The sequence below is a fragment of the Exophiala spinifera genome, assembly GCF_000836115.1.
Source record: "Exophiala spinifera strain CBS 89968 unplaced genomic scaffold supercont1.1, whole genome shotgun sequence".
Lineage (NCBI taxonomy): Eukaryota > Fungi > Ascomycota > Eurotiomycetes > Chaetothyriales > Herpotrichiellaceae > Exophiala > Exophiala spinifera.
This window is the reverse complement of record NW_015622513.1, coordinates 160,216-182,956: the sequence shown is the minus strand read 5'-3', so window position 1 is coordinate 182,956 and position 22,741 is coordinate 160,216. Positions and strand designations below refer to the sequence as shown.

At 51.8% G+C, this 22,741-nt stretch overlaps 9 protein-coding genes across 9 annotated transcripts; 4 read left to right on the top strand and 5 right to left on the bottom strand.

Moving 5' to 3' along the window:
• Positions 1 to 1,450: 1,450 nt before the first annotated feature.
• PV08_00066 (uncharacterized protein) lies at positions 1,451 to 2,059 on the top strand (the record flags this gene model as incomplete). Its single annotated transcript, XM_016374434.1, has 1 exon — positions 1,451 to 2,059. The coding sequence occupies one exon, from the start codon at positions 1,451 to 1,453 to the stop codon at positions 2,057 to 2,059; it is 609 nt and encodes a 202-aa protein (XP_016239710.1).
• A 439-nt stretch (positions 2,060 to 2,498) lies between these two features.
• Positions 2,499 to 3,857, bottom strand: PV08_00065 (uncharacterized protein; the record flags this gene model as incomplete). Its single annotated transcript, XM_016374433.1, has 2 exons — positions 2,499 to 3,728; positions 3,795 to 3,857. 2 exons carry the CDS (start codon positions 3,855 to 3,857, stop codon positions 2,499 to 2,501), a joined length of 1,293 nt encoding a protein of 430 aa, XP_016239709.1.
• A 1,494-nt stretch (positions 3,858 to 5,351) lies between these two features.
• PV08_00064 (uncharacterized protein) lies at positions 5,352 to 6,275 on the bottom strand (the record flags this gene model as incomplete). Its single annotated transcript, XM_016374432.1, has 3 exons — positions 5,352 to 5,719; positions 5,858 to 6,159; positions 6,265 to 6,275. 3 exons carry the CDS (start codon positions 6,273 to 6,275, stop codon positions 5,352 to 5,354), a joined length of 681 nt encoding a protein of 226 aa, XP_016239708.1.
• Positions 6,276 to 7,587: 1,312 nt separating this feature from the next.
• On the top strand, positions 7,588 to 9,145 carry PV08_00063 (uncharacterized protein; the record flags this gene model as incomplete). Its single annotated transcript, XM_016374431.1, has 4 exons — positions 7,588 to 8,042; positions 8,133 to 8,499; positions 8,573 to 8,941; positions 9,017 to 9,145. The coding sequence occupies 4 exons, from the start codon at positions 7,588 to 7,590 to the stop codon at positions 9,143 to 9,145; spliced, it is 1,320 nt and encodes a 439-aa protein (XP_016239707.1).
• Positions 9,146 to 9,408: 263 nt separating this feature from the next.
• PV08_00062 (uncharacterized protein) lies at positions 9,409 to 10,738 on the bottom strand (the record flags this gene model as incomplete). The annotated part of the gene is made up of 2 exons (XM_016374430.1): positions 9,409 to 10,066; positions 10,119 to 10,738. 2 exons carry the CDS (start codon positions 10,736 to 10,738, stop codon positions 9,409 to 9,411), a joined length of 1,278 nt encoding a protein of 425 aa, XP_016239706.1.
• A 2,105-nt stretch (positions 10,739 to 12,843) lies between these two features.
• PV08_00061 (uncharacterized protein) lies at positions 12,844 to 17,689 on the bottom strand (the record flags this gene model as incomplete). Its single annotated transcript, XM_016374429.1, has 2 exons — positions 12,844 to 17,334; positions 17,390 to 17,689. 2 exons carry the CDS (start codon positions 17,687 to 17,689, stop codon positions 12,844 to 12,846), a joined length of 4,791 nt encoding a protein of 1,596 aa, XP_016239705.1.
• A 615-nt stretch (positions 17,690 to 18,304) lies between these two features.
• On the top strand, positions 18,305 to 20,820 carry PV08_00060 (DNA repair helicase rad15; the record flags this gene model as incomplete). Its single annotated transcript, XM_016374428.1, has 2 exons — positions 18,305 to 18,321; positions 18,387 to 20,820. The coding sequence occupies 2 exons, from the start codon at positions 18,305 to 18,307 to the stop codon at positions 20,818 to 20,820; spliced, it is 2,451 nt and encodes an 816-aa protein (XP_016239704.1).
• A 253-nt stretch (positions 20,821 to 21,073) lies between these two features.
• On the top strand, positions 21,074 to 21,525 carry PV08_00059 (uncharacterized protein; the record flags this gene model as incomplete). Its single annotated transcript, XM_016374427.1, has 2 exons — positions 21,074 to 21,303; positions 21,465 to 21,525. The coding sequence occupies 2 exons, from the start codon at positions 21,074 to 21,076 to the stop codon at positions 21,523 to 21,525; spliced, it is 291 nt and encodes a 96-aa protein (XP_016239703.1).
• A 140-nt stretch (positions 21,526 to 21,665) lies between these two features.
• PV08_00058 (uncharacterized protein) lies at positions 21,666 to 22,670 on the bottom strand (the record flags this gene model as incomplete). The annotated part of the gene is made up of 1 exon (XM_016374426.1): positions 21,666 to 22,670. One exon carries the CDS (start codon positions 22,668 to 22,670, stop codon positions 21,666 to 21,668), a length of 1,005 nt encoding a protein of 334 aa, XP_016239702.1.
• Between the last annotated feature and the right edge of the window lie 71 nt (positions 22,671 to 22,741).

Sequence of the window (22,741 nt, the reverse complement as noted above, 5' to 3'; positions counted from 1 at the left end):
CGTGGTGCAGGAGCAGGACCAAAGAGTTTTTCTTTTTCAAACATGGTCGAGCTCGTACTTGTCCCGCGAACGACCCGCGAGTCAAGAGTGACCGAACGGCACGCATTTTCCTGACATCCCCAACGACGACGAAAACAAAGTGCTTCGACACCCAATCCGCCCGACAGATCAGTGAGCACAGGTGAGAAGTTGCCAAGTTGCCAAACAGATGGCGGAGAGCGTGGAATGGTTTATGAATCCTCACAGGATCACAGCCACGAGGAAGAATTGACAAAAGGATTCGGCTTCTATCAGTTGGTACCAAAAACAAACAAACCTCGGGTTGACTACCCACCTGTAGGTTCTGTAGATAGTGACCACGGGCCACGTGGAAGTCTTAACCTACCACTTTGCACAAGTCAAGATTTCTACATCGACATGTGCGCAACGAGTTTCCTTCATTATTGCATAGGTAATCAGTACATTATGAAGGTAATGAACAAAATCCATGCCATCTCTCCATGTTCCTTACTATGTTTAGACGTCTGGAGATAGAGGACATGGGACATGTGGCCATAACGTGTTCTGCCGTGCGGTGCATTTATTTAGTTGGAGTGTCTTTCTCAAGAGCTTGTGACCATAGTCGGGGTGAGGTTCGAGTGTCACAATACGCTTGTACAGCACACACTGTACGCGCGGTGAGGAGAGTGTTGTGTTGTAGAGATCTACCAGATCTTCTTGGAACGCGATAACTTTCTAGCACCGTCTATGTATCTATTGACCGCAACGGAGGATCCCGTAAGAACTTGCCGACCGTTTACATTTTGCCCTCATTTACGGGCGCACGTCTCCGTGAACCTCGGTTGATTGCACTGTAGGTACAGCACGAGTAGTTTCTGCTCTGTCACAAGATTGAATTCTCGTTTCTGGGGGGGCAACTGACCAGATGATTCAGAGACCAACAGGGCCACACAACCTCTGGTACTTGGTCTCTTACGGGCCAATTGCATTTCTGCCTCATTCCATTTTCCATCAACTGGACATACCTACCAGTAGACTTGTAGACACCTGCGGTACCGAGGTACGGTTACCTAGCCCCCTAATGTGACGACGATGATCATTCTACCCCGGTGATCGGGTCTTCAAAAAAAAAAAAAACATCACGCCATGAACAAACAACGACCAAGATCTACAGTTGGAACCTAGCGTACACTGCAGAGTATATCTCTTTGCGGGACTACTCACGATGACCTACCTAGTCTTGACCTGTCCCCAAGACGACAAAGAAGAATCAAAAAGCATTCGCGAATACTACATCCATATCAACGAGTTATCGGAGTGCAAGTTATACTCCACCCGGACAAAAACTACTACTGCACAACCTACAAACAAGTACACCTGCTACGACAAGGACAACAACAGCTACCGCCACCGCCTGCAACCCTGACCCTTGACACAACCGTCAAACTCGATGTTATCAGAAGCTCTCAGACTGTCCTTTTTCTACTTCGCCATAGTCTTCACCTGCGGCGTCCTGTTCGGTTCCGTCCGCGTGCCGTTCCTACAACCCACGCTTCTCGGCGCGCGCTATGCCGAGTTGCTGGAGATGCCACTCATGTTGTTCGTCATATGGGAATCGGCGCAACTGACCATCTCCCGGTTGACGATGATGAATGGTTCCGGCGGCACCGGCACAGGCAACAACGCTGCGACAGGCACCGGCACAACCGCAACCACGACCACAACCACCGCCGACGCCAAAAAGGTCGACGAGGACGACGACAGCACCACCTCAAATCAACAGCAACAACAACCCCTGACTCCAATCTTGATCGGGGCGCTGGCGCTGGCGTGGCTGGTCGGCGTCGAACTCGCCACCACGGCCATTCTACAAGGCGGATGGTGGAACGGGGTACGGGTGTACTTTGTCGGCCGCGACGTGGTCGCCGGCCCCGTGTACGGGTTGGCCGTGCTTTCGTACGCCGTTATGCCGTGGTACATTTGGCTCTGTCGGCGGCAGCAGACGAAATGGGCAATTGACTTTGACGGGTCAGTGGAGGAGGATGGAGGGTGGTTCTGAAGTGGAAAATGGAAGAAGAAAACGAAGAAAAAGAAGAGGGGGGGACGGGGGGTCTCTTCAAGACGAACAAACAAAGACACAGACATACAACAACAATAATAATGAGATTTGGGATTGAAAAACCGGAAACGGAAATGGAAAAAGAAGAAGGGACACACACACACACACACACACACACACGATAGTTCTTTGTGAGGACGGTACTCCGTAACTATATACAACGAGTAATTTTCGAGACTCATACGGTCTAGAAGACTTGTACTCAATTTCCCACCATCATCAATATCAGCCGGTACCAGTATTCAACCTCTGGCCATTTTCAGCTTCAGTTTTCACTCTTTCATATGAAATCTAATCTCGGTAGGTACATACAAAGTCACAAAGATCTGCTTTGATCCATTTTGACCCAGGTAGCTAGCTAGCTGGCTGGCTGGCTATCCTAGCAAGGCTTTTCCAAAACCATTCGTCTCACATTCTGTAACAGCGTGCAATCCTCGCACTTGATCAGCCTCTCGAGACCTCGAACCTGGTCTTGTAGCCGCTGAATCTCATCTCTCATGTGACGGCTCTCGGTTTCGGAGCGGTGGACGTACTCGAGAGCCCTCGTCATGATGTCACATTTCCGAACCCTCTTTCGACCGAGGTGTTCGGACGTCGGTGCGGGTGGTAGAAGAGCAAGGGCACTGGCACCGTCGAAATCGAATCGCTGCTGCTGCTGCTGCTCTCGCATGAAAAGGGGCGAACTGGCCTCGGTGGCTTGCAGGGTGCGGTGGAGCTGGTTGATCTTCCCGTTGAGATTGTCACGGTACCGCCGCTCGATGATTGAGTGGTTGTACTTGGCCTTGAGACTCGCCATGTCTTCCTCCTCATTCTCATCCTCGTCCTCGTCCTCGTCTCTATCCTCCTTGGACGAATCAGACTGGCTTCGCTTTTTGTTTTCTGATCTATTCTCCGCCGACGACAATACCAGCGGGCTTTTGTCTTGTTTTTGTTGTTGTTGTTCTTGTTGTTCAGTCAACATCACGTTTGCATTTCTCGTTCTGGACCTTGTACCAGGTGGGCCTAGACCACCACCCTGACTTGTTGGTATCGCTGGGACGTCCTGCGCCGGGCCAGATGAACCTTCTCTAGTACCGACACCTGGAAAAGTCGCAGATGACGAGGATGAGGACGATGCTGTAGGCCGTACTGCAGAGCGAGGCTTTGGCCCTGATCTCCTTCTGCCACCTGGTGCTATGCGTTTCAGGGACTGCCGCGGGTGTTGGCCCTGTCCGTGCTCGTGCCCTTGCTCTTGCTCGAATGTCATTTCGGTGTCTGTGGAGTATCTTTGCTGCTGCTGCTGTGATGGTGACGATGGTGATGGAAGGGAGGAGGTGGCAAAGATCTGCGTCTGCGACGGTACAATGAAAGAGACCGGCCCTGCTGCCACTGCGGCATTTTCAAACGAGTCTGAATACGTCGTGTTTACGAATGGCGACTTGGTCCAATAGTCGTAGTCGTAGTTGCAGTTGTTATACTGGTAATTCTGCCCTTGGTGTCCTTGTGCGGGCCAGGCATCAAAGTATGTCATGTCGGGATAAGTATTGTCATTATTGCTGTTGCTGTGGTTGTGGTTGTGGTTGTTGATGTCGGGTTGAAAGAAGAAGACATCATCACCGTATGATCGTTGCTAGCTATCTTTAGTACTTTTATTTTTTCTTCTGAATCATACTGGCTATCGGTCGAATATACCCACCTGGTTGTTGTTCAAGATAGGGTCCTGGTATGCAGCGGTGGCCTGGTCTCGATGAGCAGCCATGTAGCCTCATAGAAGGTCGTATCTGGTATGTTGCTAGACTCTGGTCCTCAGAACCTGGACGTTTTTCTCGGCCGTCACAGTATTGCACTGGTTGTGGAGGAGAGCCTCTGTCAGAACGTGAAGATCTCGGAACACGAACACACAAATCCCTGAATGGCGACCGGGAAACTTTCCCGCCTTATCAAGACGAAACCCATCGTCAGAATGAATGGTCCACTCAAAGACGAGAGCCTTTCACGCCGGTCGGTCTCTGAGCACTGAGCGGATTTCAGGCGACTGTGCTTCTCTGCTGCGCATGCCAATGCTAGGCAAGGTGGCTCTGGGTTTGGTGAGGCTTCTTGCACCAAGCCAGCATACACCCCACACGGGTAAAGTCTGGTGGTCCACGGAGCAACCACGGAGCGAAACCGAGCCGCGTGGGAGGAAAAGAGACAGTTCCGTTCCCCCGACAAGCACATGTCACGCTGCCTGCCACGTTGTTGTCTTGGGTTTCGTCAAAGGACAAGTCCGGAACAGACAGTGTGCGGATGAATGTCGTCGCACACTCGGACGCCCCATGCCATCTCGTGATGGTGGTGGGACGTAGTAAAAGTTGCCTCAAGGGCACCTGGGCTAGATCAGATTGGGGGGGGTCGGTTCCGACTGTGATGGGCCGAAGACCTCGAACGGGACTTTGGACCCTTGGTGAACCCACTCCTCGCTAAAGGCGTGGTGGCTCGCTGGGCTGGGATGATGAGGATGGCGATTCTCCGGGTGGCATGCGGTAGCGACGGCGGTTGAGGCTAGGAAGAGGTACAAGTACTTCCGAAAACTAACGACCGGCGTACAGTACGCTGTACTTTCGCTGGCGGGACTTCTTATTACATACTGAATTGATCCTGTACCATGCGCCGTGCGAAACTCTTCCCGCCACCTTCCTCGGCCTCCCTCCTCCCTCGACTCGATCTCGACCCAGCTCGAAGCCGCTTTCACATTGCGAACTGCCTCTTGAATCTTCTGGCGTCTTTCCAGTTCTATAAGAATCCAGATCCATCAGTAATAGTCCCTGAGACTTTCTTAAGTCTTGGTATTGCTTTGCATCTCACACACAGGTGGTCTTCTCCAATGCCTTGAGAAGGATGTTCTGCCTCTATTAGCTTCATGTGTCGGCCGCAGAAACCTACCGGGTCGTGCACCGATTAATTCGGCCTCGGATTCTCGTACAGTATCATCTCGCATCTTCTCAAAGCTGGATAGGCGGCTGGGAAGCACTACCCTGGCCCAAGAAGAGGTCCAGTTGGTCGCTAGGCGTCGCTAGAGCATGGGCGGTGTGTTTCGGGCACACAAACTCTCTGGCAAAGGAACGGGGGACGCATGTCCAGCACATTCGCAGACTCGCATCGGCCGATCGGATGATGGATTTCATAACAATGCGTCGCGTCGAGCCAGTGACCCCCCCCGCCATACTTATCCATACTCGTCCTCACACGGTCATGCCCGCCATCACAAGCCTCATTATTGCCGGCCGGCTGCAGCTTCATCTTCTTCCGCCTGTGCTCCGCTTGATTGCTCGTTGACCACGCCTACTATAAACGCCTCGCTCTCCGAAGGGTATGCCTTGACCATCTCCGTCGCCCATCCCTGACGGCGATATTCCTCCAGAGGCCACACGCACGCATAGGCCTCCTCGTACTCTGCCCGGTCGACTAGACTATCGATGTACTCGGTCATTTCCACCCTGGCTTGCCCTTCAGCTTCGATCTCCCGGTCAAAGAGATTCTGCCTGGGAGACTGGCTGATAGCGCCGCGCTTTGGCCGGCATTGACCATCGACACCGCCTCCATGTCTTGCGAGAAGCTTGAGAACCGAATACGGGGTTCGAGCTGAAAAGAGAAAAGTCCGTAGTGTCAGTTTTTGAGCCACAAGTCCTTGCCATGCAACCACCGGTACGCCAGACCAGTAAATAAGAAAAGACAACAAAATGGGGAAAGGGAATGGAAAAACAAATCGAAGAGACGTACACTTCTCCACCTCACCTTCTGCTCTAGATCCGTCATCGTTGATTTTCCAGGTGTTGACAGCTGCAGCCAAATCCGACCACGTTGGCTTCGACGGCTGTGACAAGGGCGACGCTCTCATCTCGTGGTTATGTGGGGTATAGGAACCTCCTACGGACTCGGAACTGTCTGTGGATTTCAATTCAATCTCGTCGATGCCGGGCAGGACCGAGTGTTGTGGGTAAGCGTCGCTGTCCAACGCGAGCTCATTCTTCGTAGATGTCGCAGACTCACTCCCATTGACAACAGGAGACTGGTGACTGTCACTGTCATTCTCAGCTGGCCACTTCCCACAGTGTAAGAATTCTGGGATGTTGGTAGTAATCTCTGTCGACGCTTGTGTCGTGCCTTGATCCACTGATATCACTCACAGTAGCGTCATGATTGGGACAGTGGTGCCGGTCGCAGTCTGTATGTATCATCCTGGCGATGGCTTTGGTGTCGACTGTGCTTCTTAAATCGCACATGCGCGTACGGGGGGATGCAGAATATGCTTTTTTTGGGTTTCTTGGTGAGATTCGAATTTCGAAGCTGTCTCAAGTTTCTGTGCACGATTACATGAATTCTAGAAAGATTCAGAATGATCAAACACATATTTTTCTTTTGACTATGATCCAAATTGACTGTACAAAACACACATGATCCAAAGGGATGCGTGTGGCGTGACCTCCACCTCGTGTTCGCTAACTGAGGTTTCGTTCCTGGTCCGGCTTTTTAGGCTCGAGGATGATAGAGTCACAGGTTCGACTACATCCACGAACTCGGTCTTCTCTGCTGCCGCCTGCGATTGCTAAAAACATCACGTTGCGATGGAAAGACCACCAAGTCACCGTGAAGGACCGAGGTAGGCCCCTCTCGCACTGCACCTCAATTGCGCCGCCGACGAGAAGGTTTGTCGCTCGAATATCTCTCCGCCTATTCTGCAGACCAGTTTCGGGTCGTTATTTCGGGGGGGTCTGGCAACCACAGTCGACAATGACAAAAGACTACCAAATGCAGTATTGCAGAACTGTCCTGCCGAGTTCTTGAAATTCTAGGGTTTTCTATTACAAGATACCAAATCTGTGCCCCTTCTCTCACCACTGTTGGAGAGCAGAGCCGGTGGTGCCTGTGTGTCGGACGAATAAGGCTCTGGCAATCAGGGGGTCTGTGTCTCTCCCACTTTCCAACTTCAACGCAACGTGCAGGGGAATTTCCCGCCGCTTTTGGAGGCCGATTTCCCTCTATATCATATCCAGAACGCTAAAACATGAAAGCGTTCTTCCATCCCGCATTGACTCGCCCACCCCATGCAACTTCACCGGACTAAAAACAGACCCCGTCCAGAAGCAACCCAGGAATCGTCAACTCCTTGGAAACGGCATTTGGCCGTACTGTTCTCCCGTCCGAGTTTCTACTTCATACCAGAAGGCGGAAACCATGATCGCGCAGTAAGCTCTGGCAACTGTTGTGGCGATCATAGATGATCATTACCAGAAAATGGCCATGTGTGCGATGTTCTTACGCGTCTCGCATTATAGCGTGGTACAATAGTGAGCTAGCGAGTACTTAGTGTCTCCCCGACGTCATAGTCGTTGCAGTGAATTGACGATTCAGAGGAACTATAAGTCCCTATACTCTATTCTATGGCTTCTGCGTCCATGACTACTTCATTTTCCGCTGCGAATCTGGTAAGCACAGGACATTAGCCAACCATGGACACTTCGCACGACGGTCTCAACCCAGTAGATGACGAGCTAGACAGCAGCACCGACTCTCAAGACGAGGTCGAACCTCAGCAGAGCGGCGAGTCGCTCCTCAACACGTTCATTCAAGCCCACTCTCAGCCTTCCACTTCGACAACACACTTGCAAGCCGCGAAATCACGACTTCCCTACCCTGTGATTATCACTCAACGACGACCTGGACACAAAAGGCGAGGCTTCATCAAGGCGTATGCGCCTGTGCTAGAACAATATGGCATCGACCAGGACACCTTTATAGAATTCATTCGTGCTACGAATAAGGCCATGGAAGAGAATAAGTTGCTCGTGGCAGTCCAGTTAGCGGCCGCTGGCACTGGGTTTGTTCCGAATCATATTGCACTGGGTGTCTCAATAGCGGTGCAGTTTATCGCCGGCGCCATTGCACAAGCCGAGGCCAAGTGGAGGTAAGTCCTGATCTTTGCCTTGTGTCAGACGCTCCATCGCCATCATCAGCGCGGATATTGTGCTTATTAGCCCATGACTGGCGCGTAAAGGACGAACTCATTCTTGGACCGCATCAACGACGAATTCTTTCGTCCTCGAGGTCTCTTCTGCCTTCTTATGTGTTACAACCCGATCGCGTTGGAAAAGAAGGATGCGCCAGAGGAAATTGATGCCGTGTCCAAGGCGATTTCCCCCTCACTCAAGCCATCATTCGGTGGCCGTGCGAGGCGAAACCTTCGAGACCCAGTGGCTGCTACGGTTGAAGGCGAGGAAAACCTCCCTGCCAATACCGCTCCATTGGTCTACCTGGAAAAGACCGAGAGCGAAGACCCTCATTCGGATGCGAACTCAAGAGAGAAGCAAAACATAGGTGACCGGCTGAACAAGTACTTTGATAAAAGAGCGCAAGCACGATACGTGAGTGTTGTTTCTCGCAACAAGCCTTTGACTGAATGGCACGAACATACTTACTGATGCTCGATTGACACAGGCCAAGGAGAGTAACGGAGATATCCTTTCCAACCCCGAACCTGTCAAGTTCAAGAACCGATACCTCGACCCAACTTCTGCAGCCAGCAACGGAGGGCTTCTAGGGTTAGTGTCGGGAGGGAAACTTACTCGCGATCCGGAGAAGACAAAGCAAAGCATACAAGCACAGTTCGAAGCGCAAGAGCGGGCCATTCAAGAACAGCAGTCAATCGTGATGGCGGGTCTTCAGCAACAGTTGCAAGCCATGAGTCTTTCACCCGCTCAGCAGCAGCAGTACATTAAGCAGTATCAGGATATATACGAGGGACAACTACAGCAGGTTCGACAGCAGTCGGACCTGTTCACCAAGGGGAAACTACACCGTCGCATCGTCAAGGTATGTTTCCCTCCCCTCTTACTGGCTGGGTGAAGAATAGTGCGTGTTGACCTGTCCGTTGGCTTTCAGGACGTTCTCTACTTGATGATTGTCGATATGCCATCGGATGAAGAGATGGAGACGGCTCGCACCCAGTTGAGGACTTCTGGTCAGACTCGGGCGACCAACAAGGTGAAATTTGCCACCGTTGCTGTATAAATCGAGTTGAATGTGGACGCAATAACCCCGTACCTGTGGAAATGTCAGATCTTGGAACAGGTATTCATCAAGATGATTGTCCAATCCGTCGCCGAAATTTAACACTTAAAGATTAACAGAAAAAAATATTGTTTAATTGATCAAACTATGCCGTCCAATGATCTATATTGTCGTCAGAAGAACCCATATATATTTTATATCCCAGTACCAATGCAATCCAAGTGCCAAGAGGCCAACGCGCTGTTGAATATGATTCGATGCAGTTACAAGGCGAATGCAGCAAACAAGGCGCCAATAGCGAGACCAGCCATGGAGCCTTGGGCCTTGACGGCAGCGCCGGTGAAGGTAGACGTAGCAACTGGATTGGTGCCAGTGGCGTCGCCGTTTTGCGAGGCAGTGGCGCCGCCAGCACCAGTACCCGAACCGCCGGCGGCGGTGGCGGAAGCGGTAGCGGTAGCAACTTGGGGAATACCACCTGAGGTACCGGCACCAGCAGTTCCAGAAGCAGTGACCGTGGTCAAGGTTGCAGAGCCACTTCCTGAGCCTGATCCATGAGAGGCAGTTGAGGTGCCGTTCTTTGAAGCGGTTGCCGTGGAGGTGCTGGCAGATGAGGTCGAGGTGTAACCAGCCGTGGCGTTGCAAGCCAGGTTGTAGAGAGGCGTTCCGTTGTCGGAAACACCGAAGGATGGGGAGGCACCAGCATCGGCAAGAATGTACCACCAGAAGTTGATACCGCGGTTCTCGAGAGCACAAGCGACATCCTGCCAGAAGATTTCGGCATTATCCACGCTTGCAACGGCGAGGTTGGAGGCGGGTCCTGAAGTTGGCCAGCCAGCCTCGGTGATCCAGATGGGTTTTCCTTGAGCCACAGCAGCGACGCGGTCGTAGGCCTGGAAGAAAAGGAAGCCGCCGTTGTCGATGCTGAGAAAGTTATTAGCAAAGTGGCATTCTACCCACGAAAGAATTGCCTTACCTGTTAGAGTCAGTGGTCTGGAAGTAAGGGTACTCATCAAGACCAAGGAAATCGCAGCTGGAGATGACATTGAAGTTGGTCTCATTGACATAGACGTTCCAGGTGTCGACGTGGCCGACAGGCTTGGAGGCCAGAGATGTACCCTTGATGGTGTCACGGACTTGTCCAATATAATCGACCAAGGTGTCTGGAGATTGACCCACACCGCTGCCTGCAGCGATACCAGTGGCAGAGATACGGTACAGATCCTCGCTACCGACCGAGATACCAACCACCAAGTCGGCAAATGAAGAGCCATATTGTTGAATGGCACTCTTCAGGGCCGAGATCTCGTTGTCGAACGAGGCCTGGTCTACAGAAGCCCAGAGACCGAGCAGGAGAGTGGTGTTGGTGTCGATGGCGGCCTGGATGGCATCGATGGGCGTGTTTGTGGTCCCTTCCTGGATCATGGTGTACAATCTTGCACTGGTGAAATCGTTGGCACCAGCTAGCGAGGCGGCGGTCTTGAACTGGCTAGCGAAGCCATCGTAACTCTGACCTTGCGAGGCGTAGTTGAAGCCCTTGATGGCGGCCAAGGCAGTGGAGGCACCTCCTAGGATGGCGAGAATGGAGGACTTCATGGTAACGGTGTAAAAAGGGCGATCCGAGTCGAATGAATGTACAAAAAATGGATCCTGCAAGGAGCGAAGTAGTCAAGGGAGGTATCCAAACGAAGGAGCAAACGAATGACTGCTCGTAGAAAAACGAAAGAAATGAGACAATAGATTGAAGTTGTCGAGTTGAAGGTTGCAAGGGAGGGAGAGACAGGAGGGAGTTGGAAGACATGATGGAAGAATGCAAGAAATAGAGATCGGATGGCCACAGCACGGATCGGGTAAAGCGCAGGGGAAATTTGCATGGGGGCGTGTTATGGTGCATTATTTTCGGCTCGTGTGTTTTTATGGGGAGGACGGTGGCGCTCGCTTGGGCCTTGATCTGGCTGTGGGCGCCCCCCTAAGGGGCGCCACGCCCGAGAACCCCTGGCATCTCTGGGCACTCTAGGCACTCTCTTAGGCTGCCAATGCCTCCCTGAGTCCCTGCATCCTGGGCACCTAAGGACTAGACTCAGGCTAACAGAAAGCTTAGACTCCGGCGCCCACCGACCCGCGCACTACCTAGCGGGAGGCTGAGCAGGTACGAGTGCAAAGCACAAGATTGTACCTGACGATCAGCCACTCGCCGAAAAGTTCCTCCGAATCACCGCTGCAGGCTACAGACTCTGCAGTCTCTTCCATCACCATCACCATCACCAACAATTGCTACGCCGTGTCTGCGCGTGAGTTGAGTGAGTGTCCTTTCCACGCTCACCGGTATTATCCTGTCTTGAAACGACGACGTCCACCACCGAGTGCTCCGTGCTGTCTCCTGCTTTTTCCCACGCTGGTCCAATGGAGAATTGCGTCGGCGAGGTTGACGTGTCCCTCAGCCTCGATGCAGTCTAGTCCATCAACCATCTCAAACATTATTGACAGGGGCACCAAAACAAAAAGCCACAAAAGAGCCAAAGAGCCACCGGGGCTGACGTCAATACGGTGCAAGGTTTTCTCTCGTGTACAGTAGGTTTTCCACCAAGTGTCAACAATCCCCCTTTGCACCGATCTATTTTTGCCCATGGCGTACTCGATTGGGGAAGACTTTGCGGTTAGCTTCCCACCCAAGCCTTGAGAACGACTGTTAACAACGTGCTTACGTCGACGCGTTGGTCCTTGCATGTGACATGGCCGGTAGACGGAGAGTGAACTGGTGGACATTGTTCTGGGATCTGCATACTTGTTGGCTTTGGAAAAACAACAACAAGAACAACAAACCACAAGTCCATCCATATCCGATGCAAAGCACAGTCCTGCCGCACTCAAAGCACCTGGCACTACTGGGAATCGCCGCCTGCTCTCATTCTCATAACAACATTGATTTGTGCTGTATCCCGTGCCTGTAGGTGGATCAGGTCGGTACAATAGGCGGCTGGCGAACGCGTTCTACAGTACATATGTACGTATCCCACGAATCAGTCAGGCCTACAGTACTCGGACGGGTACGTCTGGTACAGTAGGCGAATAAACGCCACGTGCATTCCGTACTCCATACGCTCCATCACTAATTACAACTCAACGCCCAGACATTGTTGTGGCCTCGTCATCACAATTCGTACACCGGCCCATTGACCTAGACCTTCACCAAGCACATGCCGACGATAAAAGGTCAAAGATGGTCCGCAAGGCGAGTCTCATTCTTCCAGTTCTAATAAAAGTCCAAAAACAAACGCACGCCAACCTGAAACATCGGAAGCCACTTCAGCCCGCAGGCTAAAACCGTAACGGCTTCGTACAGCGAATAGCAAAGCTTCTGTGAGCGGCTGTTCCCGTGTTGCAGGTGTCAAAATGTGCTTTTGGGCGACGAAAAATTGCAATTCTCCGGATCCGGTCATTAAATGGCCCAACTAGGAAGGTCTTCGTTGAAGGGTCCCGAACAAACGTTTCAACGGCGCACTTGCATGCGAACCGTTTCTCAAGGGATACAATCGCCTTGTCCAGACGAAGATGCCCCTTTTGGAACTGATTGAGATTGTCACCGTTTGACCTGAACATCATATCATGCCAGTACTCGGTTTGAATTGACTTCTACATCTCTAGGCTCAGGCGAGTGAACTTCTCCTACGACTGTTCCCGTTATCATCCAGTCGACTCACTCATGCATAATTAAAGTTGTTTCGACACAGAGGACAGCTTGAACTGTTGGAACTCTTGAACCATCGGAACAGACACGCCCCATGGAAAGTGTTGCGACAAGTCCCGCACCGCTTATTGGGAGTTTGCATGTCCGTACCGATGATGCTGTAGCAAATGGCGCACTCACTCTGCCCCTTCAAAGCCCCCTGAACGTTTCGACGGAGAGCGATGAGGCCTTCGATGATGCTTCCACTGCTGAAAATGATGATCTGGAAGGTTCGGAGCCACGACTGCCAGTTCCTCTCCGACACCCCAACTCGAGTTCGGGATTCCACCGTCGGAGCATCGAGAGGATATGTCGGAGGCAGAGAAATGGCGATGGCAATGGGAGGAGACTCTGGATCAATGGCGATCGATGCCACAATCTCGGACCCGCTCAATGATGTCTTGACGCTGACTGCGGCTTCACTTTCGTCTTGTGATTGGTTTGCCGCCCACTCTGTAACCGTTGATGAGGCAGCTAACACCAGAGATGGCGAGAAGTATTTCTGTGTCCAGCTTTCCAGCGGAGACTTCACTCTGTTCTTCTGCTCCACGAACCAGCTTCGCGTGAGGCTGGGGAGATAGAACAAACAGCAATAGTAAAGGTGTATACTCAGTCGTTGTTCCTCTTGCTCATCAGACTCGGCATGGCCGTACTCGAAGTTGGTCAAATCTATTTTGGAAGCATCCAATGGCCTGCCGCTAGTTATGCGGCAAATCTCACAGATGAGATCAAGCAGATTTATGATGACGCCACTCTCTTTGATATCTGCCATATACATTTCCTGGAGTCTGTAGGAAGCATTGGTGAAGTGATCGAAGGCTAGTCGCCACTGAAGGAGATAGCTCTGTCGAATCATTCCACCGGCATCTTGAGTTCTAGGACCATTCGCTAGTAGCGACAAAAGTTCTTCCGGCAGATGAGCATCTTTCTTTTCCAGGGCTATGTCAATGGAGATTTGCTCTTGAGCTTTCGGGATAGACCGATGGAGAAGATCGTAGGCAGCACGTCGGACTGCGTCCTCTGTCGAGGAGAGGAGCGAGTAAAGACTCGGGTCATGCGGTACAGACACCTGTGCCAGCTGTCTACGAAGGAGTTCGGCGGTGATTCGACGAGGTTGATTCAAATGCGCATCAGAAACGCGAAAATTCTGTAGGCAGCGAAGGAGCCCTCGCTCAAGCGATGCCTCAGCCACCTTGTACGCATCCGAGAGGTCCTCGTTGCTGTCGTCACCTTTTGCCAGAGTTTCGAGTCGCCCGTGAAGTCGGAGTGACGCGTGGATCATCGGGAGATCATCCTCCAGATCACGCTCCTCGTCCCAGACTGCAGCCAGATAGCCAAACATCTGCTCCCAGTGCTCTCCATAAATGTCTCTGGTGATAGCCAACACTGGATCCAGAAGCTTTAAGGCCAGAGTCTGGAGAGGAAGGTCAGCTGAAGAGGGATCCAGCAAACGCACAAGTGACTGCATGAGAAACACCATTCTCTGGTTCGGAATAGCCTCCAGGGGCTCCGGGTCGCTGTTCACCAATAAATCTAACAAGACTAGACTTCGCATCGATGAGACGGAGTCGTTGGAAGCTTTTACGTCGGTGCATGCAGCAACAAGCTCATTGACCAGCCTTCGACCCTGCGTCGAGCCAAGGAGTTGATCACGACAAGAAGATATCAAACTTGCGGAGCGTATCAACTCTGGCGACCTGTATAAGTCCTTGATCTCCCTCTCGAAATCAGCCAGAATCAGGGAGGGGCCATGACTGTCCACGAAGCGTGATGCAACGTCTGCGAATGCCAAACCTTGGAGGTAAGAATAAGGTGTCAGATCAGTGACAGACCGGATACGTTGCATCCATGATTTTATCAGTTTGTCGTCCACAATCCATTGCTGGATCAATGCATTGCCCTGAGAAAGAGTGTCGGCAACTTCATCCACAACCTCCTGGTTGGTATTCAGCCAAATGTCGTTTGCTGATTCCATTGTCATTTTCTCATTGACCAGCTGCAGCGATAGCACGTAGAAGGTGTATAACGTTTGCAAATCCATGTCGGAGAGGCGAGTCAGGATTTCGGACTCCCTGAGTAACCGGGTAGAATATAAGACCAGTCTGAACAAGAGAGAAAAGTCATCGGCATCACGCAAAACATCTGAGGATCGAGCTGCAGGACCATCATCAACCAAATATAGTAAGCCATGGAGTGGACTGGTAATGGTCAGACAACGCGGTCGCCGCATTGACAGATGCGGCGCCAGTGCGCTTTTCCACTGTGATTCGGATGGAAGAAGCTCACTTCCAAACTTGTCTGGTGAACGATCTTTGAGGGTGTCCTTAGCCAGATCGATCAATGCGAAGATCGAAAGGGGAATGCCTTTTCCGGAGAGCTGGTCAGCTACAACTGTCGTCACGGATTCAGCAACGGAATTGGAACTCGAAGGCAACTTTTTAAGCTTCGACATCAGTGTCGTGGCAAGCTCAGCAGTCTCGGTGTTGTCTGAATCAGACAGTACAAGGACCTTGGAAAAGAGAAGGCTACTGTCAAACTGTTCCAAGAAGGTTTGCGGCTTCTGCGTAGTGTTGGTCAACAGGTGAGTGAGCAGGCCAAGAGTAGCATGCTGTAGGGCTGGCGCTGTCTGCGGAGACAGATGCTCAAGTAGCCTGTCCTCGCAGAGTTGTCGAAAGTGGGAAGACCGAAGTTGAGGGTTCTGGAACACGGTCGAGATTATCTCCTGCTCATGACTATCTCCTGTGGGGCGAGAGATCTTTTCCAGGATAAATGTTTGTAAATCTTCGTGCTTCGAGATCTCAAGCGCCGATATCTCTTTTAAGAGAGTTGCGATAGTTTTGGTCGCAAAGGTGTTCCCATCAAGGCTTAGTAGACGTGAGATTGATGGCGCTAGATCTTGATTCAGACGAAACGTAAGAGTCGCCAGGAACTCAGCAGAAGGGCTGCTCAAGAGCTCTAGACCATCAGACTCTAAAAACTTGACCGACAGATTCCTTGTCTCCAACGAATCATCGGACGAGGCGATGTCTCGGAGCGTGAATGCAGCTCCATAGGGCTTGCCGTTACGAGATTTTAATATATCAATGGCAGCAGTGGCTAATTTCTTGTCTTCGGCCTGCAGTACTTCTTTCGCATATGTCTGCACTGTAGGATCAAGAGTGGTGGTCCGGACCACAACCGCTTTGAGCTCAAAAAGTCGTGTTACCTCCGCAATCACATTGTCCTGGGATTTTATGAAATCCTTAGAGGATTCAGGTAACGACATTTTCATGTTATCGACGAATTTCGAGCATAGCTGGCCCCAGGCAGTCGCAAAGAGAGATCTTGAACTCCGCCGCAGAAGTTCCCCAAGGACCGTGCTGGAAATCTTCGCACTGGTGGAGGGGCTGATCGCCCGCGAGATTGTTTGAGAGTCTGGAAATACATGGCGGAGAAGAAGCGGTAACAAATGTTGAGAAAAGAAAGTAGATTGGGCGTCTTCCTGGTCGATCTTTTCCATGAGCCAGAACGATATCTGGATATAGACTGACCATGCTGTGTCCAGGTTCTGTCTAGGCTCATCAGCGTGGGAGATGCCTTCTTTTACTGCTTCTACAAGAGCCTCCGTCGCCTGTAGATCACTTGCGCCCACACTGTTGGCTTCAAATAACAGTTCCGGAGGAACCTTCAAGAGCAGATGGAAAGTGTTGGTCCAGAAATCTGCCGAACCTCTCTGGGATCCCCGTCTGAGATACTGGAGGAGTCGTTTGAAGGCCGAAGTCTTGGAAGTGTAGTCTGCTGTCCAGATCTCTGGTCGTGTGGTCGTGAGGGACAAGATGGCTTCAGAAAATCGACCCGAAGAGCCTAGCTGACTGGAGTGTAGCGCTTTACCCACAAAGCAAGAGCTTATGACTTTCCAGTCCAGACCCGAGGGTAAGACTTGGGAACAGACTAGGGCCAAGCTGCATGCAGCCCGGCGCAGGCTGGGATCTTGATGGTAGGAGTATTCCCAAAGCTGCTTATTCCGTACTGTCGTTTCGATCCGTCCCCGAATGTCTGACTGCTCGGGTCCGGCGTCCGATAGATTTGTTCTGATAACCTGGCTCAACGTATACATAGCATTCCCAGCCACGCGAACAAACTTTGCTTCGGCATCTTCTGGAGTTGTTGACCGCTCGTCGCTCAAGGTTTTGGGCGTTTGAGAGAATATTGCATCTTCAACATAGTCCACCAGCGTCGTGCTGTACACTTTCCATAGTGCCCGCCTCTTCTCATCTGTCGGGAATGACGAAGCGATAGAATCTTGGGCAGCCCTTGCAGCAGCTGTGTCACTGTCATAGACACCGGAAAGCCACGGTCCGATTACTCGCTGCAGAGAGGGCGCGATTCGCCTTCCATAGAGAGATGTGATGGAGCCCTGGATGGTATGGGCGAGCTGACGGACTCGTCGCGAATTGTCGATGGAGGTGCGCGGGTAAAGGCTGAGCTGTGTGCATTATGAGAGACTGACGCAACAAAATATGTAAAGATGGAAGACATACCCATGCCTCTAGCAAACCCGCATCTCCTCCGTTGTTGGATGCCGCGGTTCCAACGTAGTCTTGTATCTCCTCAAGAGCCTTAGCCTTGGTTGTGCTGTCCTTCTTCCCAAGGTTTCTGAAAGCGACGAGCAGATGAGGGTCCGAGATTGCGGTTAGGTCTGGTTGCTCCGCAATGTACGAAAGGGACGAGGGTGCAGTCTGAAAGCCTGCAGAAGGCGCAGCGAAGCCAAACGAGGACGATCCGAAGGCTGCAGAAGCGGCGCGAGCGCTGGAGGCCTGGGACTTGAACTTTCGGCTCATGCCGCTGCGGTCGTCCTCTATGGTCTGGGGTCGTCTAGTGAAAGCGACCAAGGCCCCTCGTTTGCGTGATAAGGTATAACCTGAGCGTGGCTCACTTTGGGAAGACTCGATCTTAGACTCGCGGTGTTGGTGGTCAGAAAAATTGTATAGAGCGAACTCCGATACAGGCAGGCGTTGGAGATGACGTCGTAGTTAGCGCAGTGGTTGAAGCCTATAGCATTTAGGCGCAGGCGTCGGAGTATTTTTCTAGGGGAGCCTAAGAAGGGCTCAGGCAAGGCTCACAAGGCTGGCTTAGGAACCGTAGGTAAACAGCGCCCACTGATTGGTGCTTCGCGCCTGGTGCCTGATTCCCACCGCGCCCATACTATCACTCCGTCATGATGGATTGAATTGTCCCTTGTCTTCTTTTTCCAGTGCGTCTTCTCAACCTCAGATATGCAGTGGCGGCAGGCCTTTCGACAAGGGGCTGACTATCGACACCGCGGCTCTCGCGGAGTTTGTGACGTCTCGTTTGTCTCATGAACTGGCGTCGAATCTACCACCACCAGACCACGCGGGTTCGTTGACACTTGAGGCAATTTCTTGTGCCACCATTAAGTCGCCGCCGCCTTCATCATGAAGTTCTTTATCGAGTGAGTTCAGCATTATGATTTCATGGCAGACGTGAGATGTGGAATGGTCGGCTGACAGCTGGTAGTGACCTGCCGGTTCTCTTTCCCTACCCTCGCATATATCCTGAGCAATATGCCTACATGTGCGACATCAAGCGAACGCTCGACGCGGGCGGGCATTGTGTTCTCGAAATGCCTTCAGGCACGGGGAAAACAGTCTCATTGCTGTCTCTCATCGTGGCATATCAACAACACTACCCCGAACATCGGAAGCTCATATACTGCTCCCGTACCATGTCGGAAATCGAGAAGGCACTTGCAGAATTGAAGGCTCTAATGAAATACCGCTCCGAACAACTTGGCTATGTCGAGGACTTCCGAGGTCTAGGCCTGACCAGTCGTAAGAACTTGTGCCTCCATCCCTCCGTCAAAAGGGAGAAGAGTGGCGCTGTAGTCGATGCTCGATGCCGCAGTCTCACGGCTGGCTTCGTGAAGGAGAAGAAGGAGAGAGGAGAAGATGTCGAACTCTGTATCTATCATGAGAATCTCGATCTCCTCGAGCCTCACAACCTCCTGCCTCCAGGCGTGTTCACACTGGATGATCTCCTTAAATACGGTGAGGACCACAAGCAATGCCCTTATTTCTCCTCCAGAAGAATGATGTCGTTTTGCAATGTCATAATCTACTCCTATCACTACCTGCTCGATCCCAAAATCGCAGAACGTGTCTCGAAAGAGCTCTCAAAAGACTGCATCGTCGTCTTCGACGAAGCTCACAATATTGACAATGTCTGCATCGAGTCTCTGTCCATCGATCTCACGGAGGATTCACTGAGAAAAGCCACACGGGGCGCCAACAACCTGGAGCGGAAGATTGAGGAGATGAAAGCTTCTGACGAGGAGAAACTCCAGAGCGAGTATCAAAAACTTGTGGAAGGTCTTCGAGAAGCCGATGAAGCCAGAGCTGAGGACGCTTTTATGGCCAACCCAACACTACCGGACGATCTCCTGAAAGAAGCCGTCCCGGGTAACATCCGCAGAGCAGAACACTTCGTCGCCTTCCTCAAGCGATTCATCGAGTATTTAAAGACGCGAATGAAAGTTCTCTATGTTATTCAGGAAACACCGCCCTCGTTCCTCTCCCATCTCAAAGAGTTGACATTCATCGAACGCAAACCGTTAAGGTTTTGTGCTGAACGATTGACCTCTCTTGTACGCACCCTGGAGTTGACGAATATCGAGGACTATCAGCCCCTGCAAGAAGTCGCAACGTTCGCCACATTAGTCGCCACATACGAGACTGGCTTTCTTCTGATTCTGGAGCCATTCGAAACAGAGCAAGCGACGGTGCCGAATCCCATACTTCACTTCGCTTGTCTTGACGCCTCCATCGCCATCAAACCGGTCTTTGAGCGATTTTCCTCCGTCATTGTCACGTCTGGAACCATATCACCTCTTGAGATGTATCCGAAAATGTTAAATTTCACAACTGTTACTCAGGAATCCTATCCCATGTCACTGGCACGACGGTCCTTTCTACCTATGATTGTCACGCGTGGGTCGGATCAACAAGCTATCACGTCTGGCTTCCAATCTCGATCGGATCCTGGTGTCGTCCGAAACTATGGCGCGCTCTTGTTTGAGTTCGCCAAAATCACACCGGATGGAATCGTGGTGTTCTTCCCTTCATATCTCTACATGGAGATGATCATCAGCATGTGGCAAGGAATGGGTATCCTCGATCAGATCTGGACCTACAAGCTCCTACTCGTGGAAACTCCCGACGCTCAAGAAACCAGTCTGGCGCTCGAAACGTACCGTACAGCTTGCGAGAACGGTAAGGGAGCGATCCTGCTCTGTGTCGCTCGTGGCAAAGTCTCCGAGGGTATCGACTTTGATCATCACTATGGCCGAACAGTGTTATGCCTGGGGGCGCCTTTCCAATACACTGAATCACGAATCCTCAAGGCCAGATTGGAATTTCTGCGTGAAAACTATAGAATCAAGGAGCAAGACTTTCTGTCCTTCGATGCCATGAGGCACGCTGCACAATGCTTGGGTCGAGTGCTTCGAGGGAAGGATGATTACGGAATCATGGTGCTCGCTGACCGTCGATTCCAAAAAAAACGCAGCCAATTGCCCAGGTGGATCGCTGAGGAAATCCTAGATGGCCAGACCGGTCTAAGTACCGACGCGGCTGTCGGCATGGCCAAAAAATTCCTGAGGAGCATCGCGCAGCCACTACTGCCCGGTCAAAAGGCAGCAGATGGCACCACCAAGGGCAAAGATAGTTGGACGCTGCGTGAATTGGAAGCTTTCCAGAGAGAGCAGGGACTCAAGAGGGGACAAGGAGATGAAGGTCGCGAAGGACCTCATTTTCACGACTATATGCACAGCGAAGTGAATAACCCCACCGCCGCACAGAACGGTACCAATGGCCACGCTTCTGGTCTAGATGAATTCGACGAGGAAATTGCTGACGAAGAATTGCTGATGGCTGAAAGGATGGAAATCGGCTGAGAATTTCTTAGCCTCTTCTCTTCAGATCAGGGATACCACAATTTCATCAATGGACAACGGACGAGGTAGCAGACGATAATGATGCACAAGATTCAATGGCGACGACCTTTTTTTATTTGTTTTGAGGGCACCATCGTCCACCTAGTCACTCTGGCGAACCAAACGAGTGCGAGGAATCGTTGATACCTCCACGGTGTGGGTCTTGTCATCGCGTGTCTTCGTAAAACCACTGAGGTCCGAGGTGCTGTTCGTTATGCCAGCTCTAGGGGTGCACTATGACCAGATCTTCTGGCGATACGATGAGGACACCACGGTGACTGTCTGGGAGTCCCTGGGCGACCTATCCCGGCAAGGCCGTGGCTGGATATATCTCGACAAGGGGCGCCTTCGGGGCGCAGAAATCGAAGCACGGTTTATCGAAAAGGCGAAAGCAAGCGGGCTTACTGACGAAGAAGCCAAGAGTGCTTTCAACCAGAATATGATGTACGGCGAGTCTAGCCGATGGTTCTTCTGAATTTGGAAAGCGATATCATCGTCGGTGGTTGTTGATAGAGTACGAAGCCGAAAACGTTGTCCTTCACGACGCCTATGCGGCACGCATGCTCTTCCTACCGACGTCGACCGTTGCTGAACTGAATGGATAGATCCATGCCTCGACTACCAACCATGATCCAGGTGATAAGATTCGGCTATGCTTCGATTTGAGATTTGTTGATCAGTCGAAGCCGCGGGATACTCTGTGGGGAAAGGACTACGCGTTCGGGGATAGTGGTAGGAAGGAGGAAGTCGTTGCGGCGCTTGCAGTGGACGGCACTGATAGCTTTACATTAGATACCCCGTTTTCTTCAGAAGTCATCCACGATCAGCCCAAGGTCTTTTTCTTTTGCCATTTGAAGAAGCTCTCCACCCATGACAGTATCCATGATTCCCAAGCCAACACACTTGAACACGAGGTTCCCTTGAAGGGCAAACGGCTTGTCGCTGAGAAGTTCACCCAGCTCGATCAACTGGTGCTCTTGCACATTCGCTTTGATCAGCTCTCCTGCTTCGGAAAGGCACCCTTCCTCGGTGTCGACGTAGATGTATTCACCTGATAGCAGCGTCTCGGTATCAACCTCCTGCATCTCTGGCTTGTACGACCCAATAAGTGAGATGTAGCGCGGGTTGTGGTCGAGATATGACGCGGGGAAATGAGGTTCTGTTGAAGGTGTACAGCAAAAGACCACGTTGGAAGCTTTGAGAAGTTCCTCCAGCTTGGCCTCATAATCCGAGTCTGTCTTTAGAAGGACCTCAAAAGACGTTCCTGGATACTTTGACCGCAGGACCTCGAACAATTGCTCTATCACTCGTGGTGTGCTCCGATTGACGACCGTGATACGCTTCACTGCCCCCTCGCCCAACAGCAAGGCCAGCTTGACGTGCCATTCTGCCTGTCGCCCGGCGCCAAAGACAACTATGTGTTCCTTTGAATACGGATATCGTACAAAGGGGATCATGACGGCCAAGGCCGTCCGGAAGGCCGTGACATGATCGGCGTTCAAGAGACCCAGCAGCGTCCCGTCGGGGGAAAACACATTGATTGCTCCCTTCAACCCCGTCGGGCTGATAGTAACGACCTTCATGCCCGTGGTCGTCGTTACGGACGAGGGCATGAACAGAGTGGTGTTGCCGAGCTTGGTGGTGATGACGGCTCGATGGGGTTGGATGATTGTGCGGTTGGACGGCGCTGCATGCTTCGTTCGCGTATATTCTCGGAGAATGCCATGCAAGCTGTCGAGAAGTCGCCGACATTCCTGCACGGTGAGATCTGACAGCAAGCTGTACACGTCGCGTTCCTTGAGGATCAGCATGTTGGCTGGAGATATGGGCGTTGATGGTGCAGTTAGCGACCGCGGACACGAAGCTGCTCGTTTAAATTGTC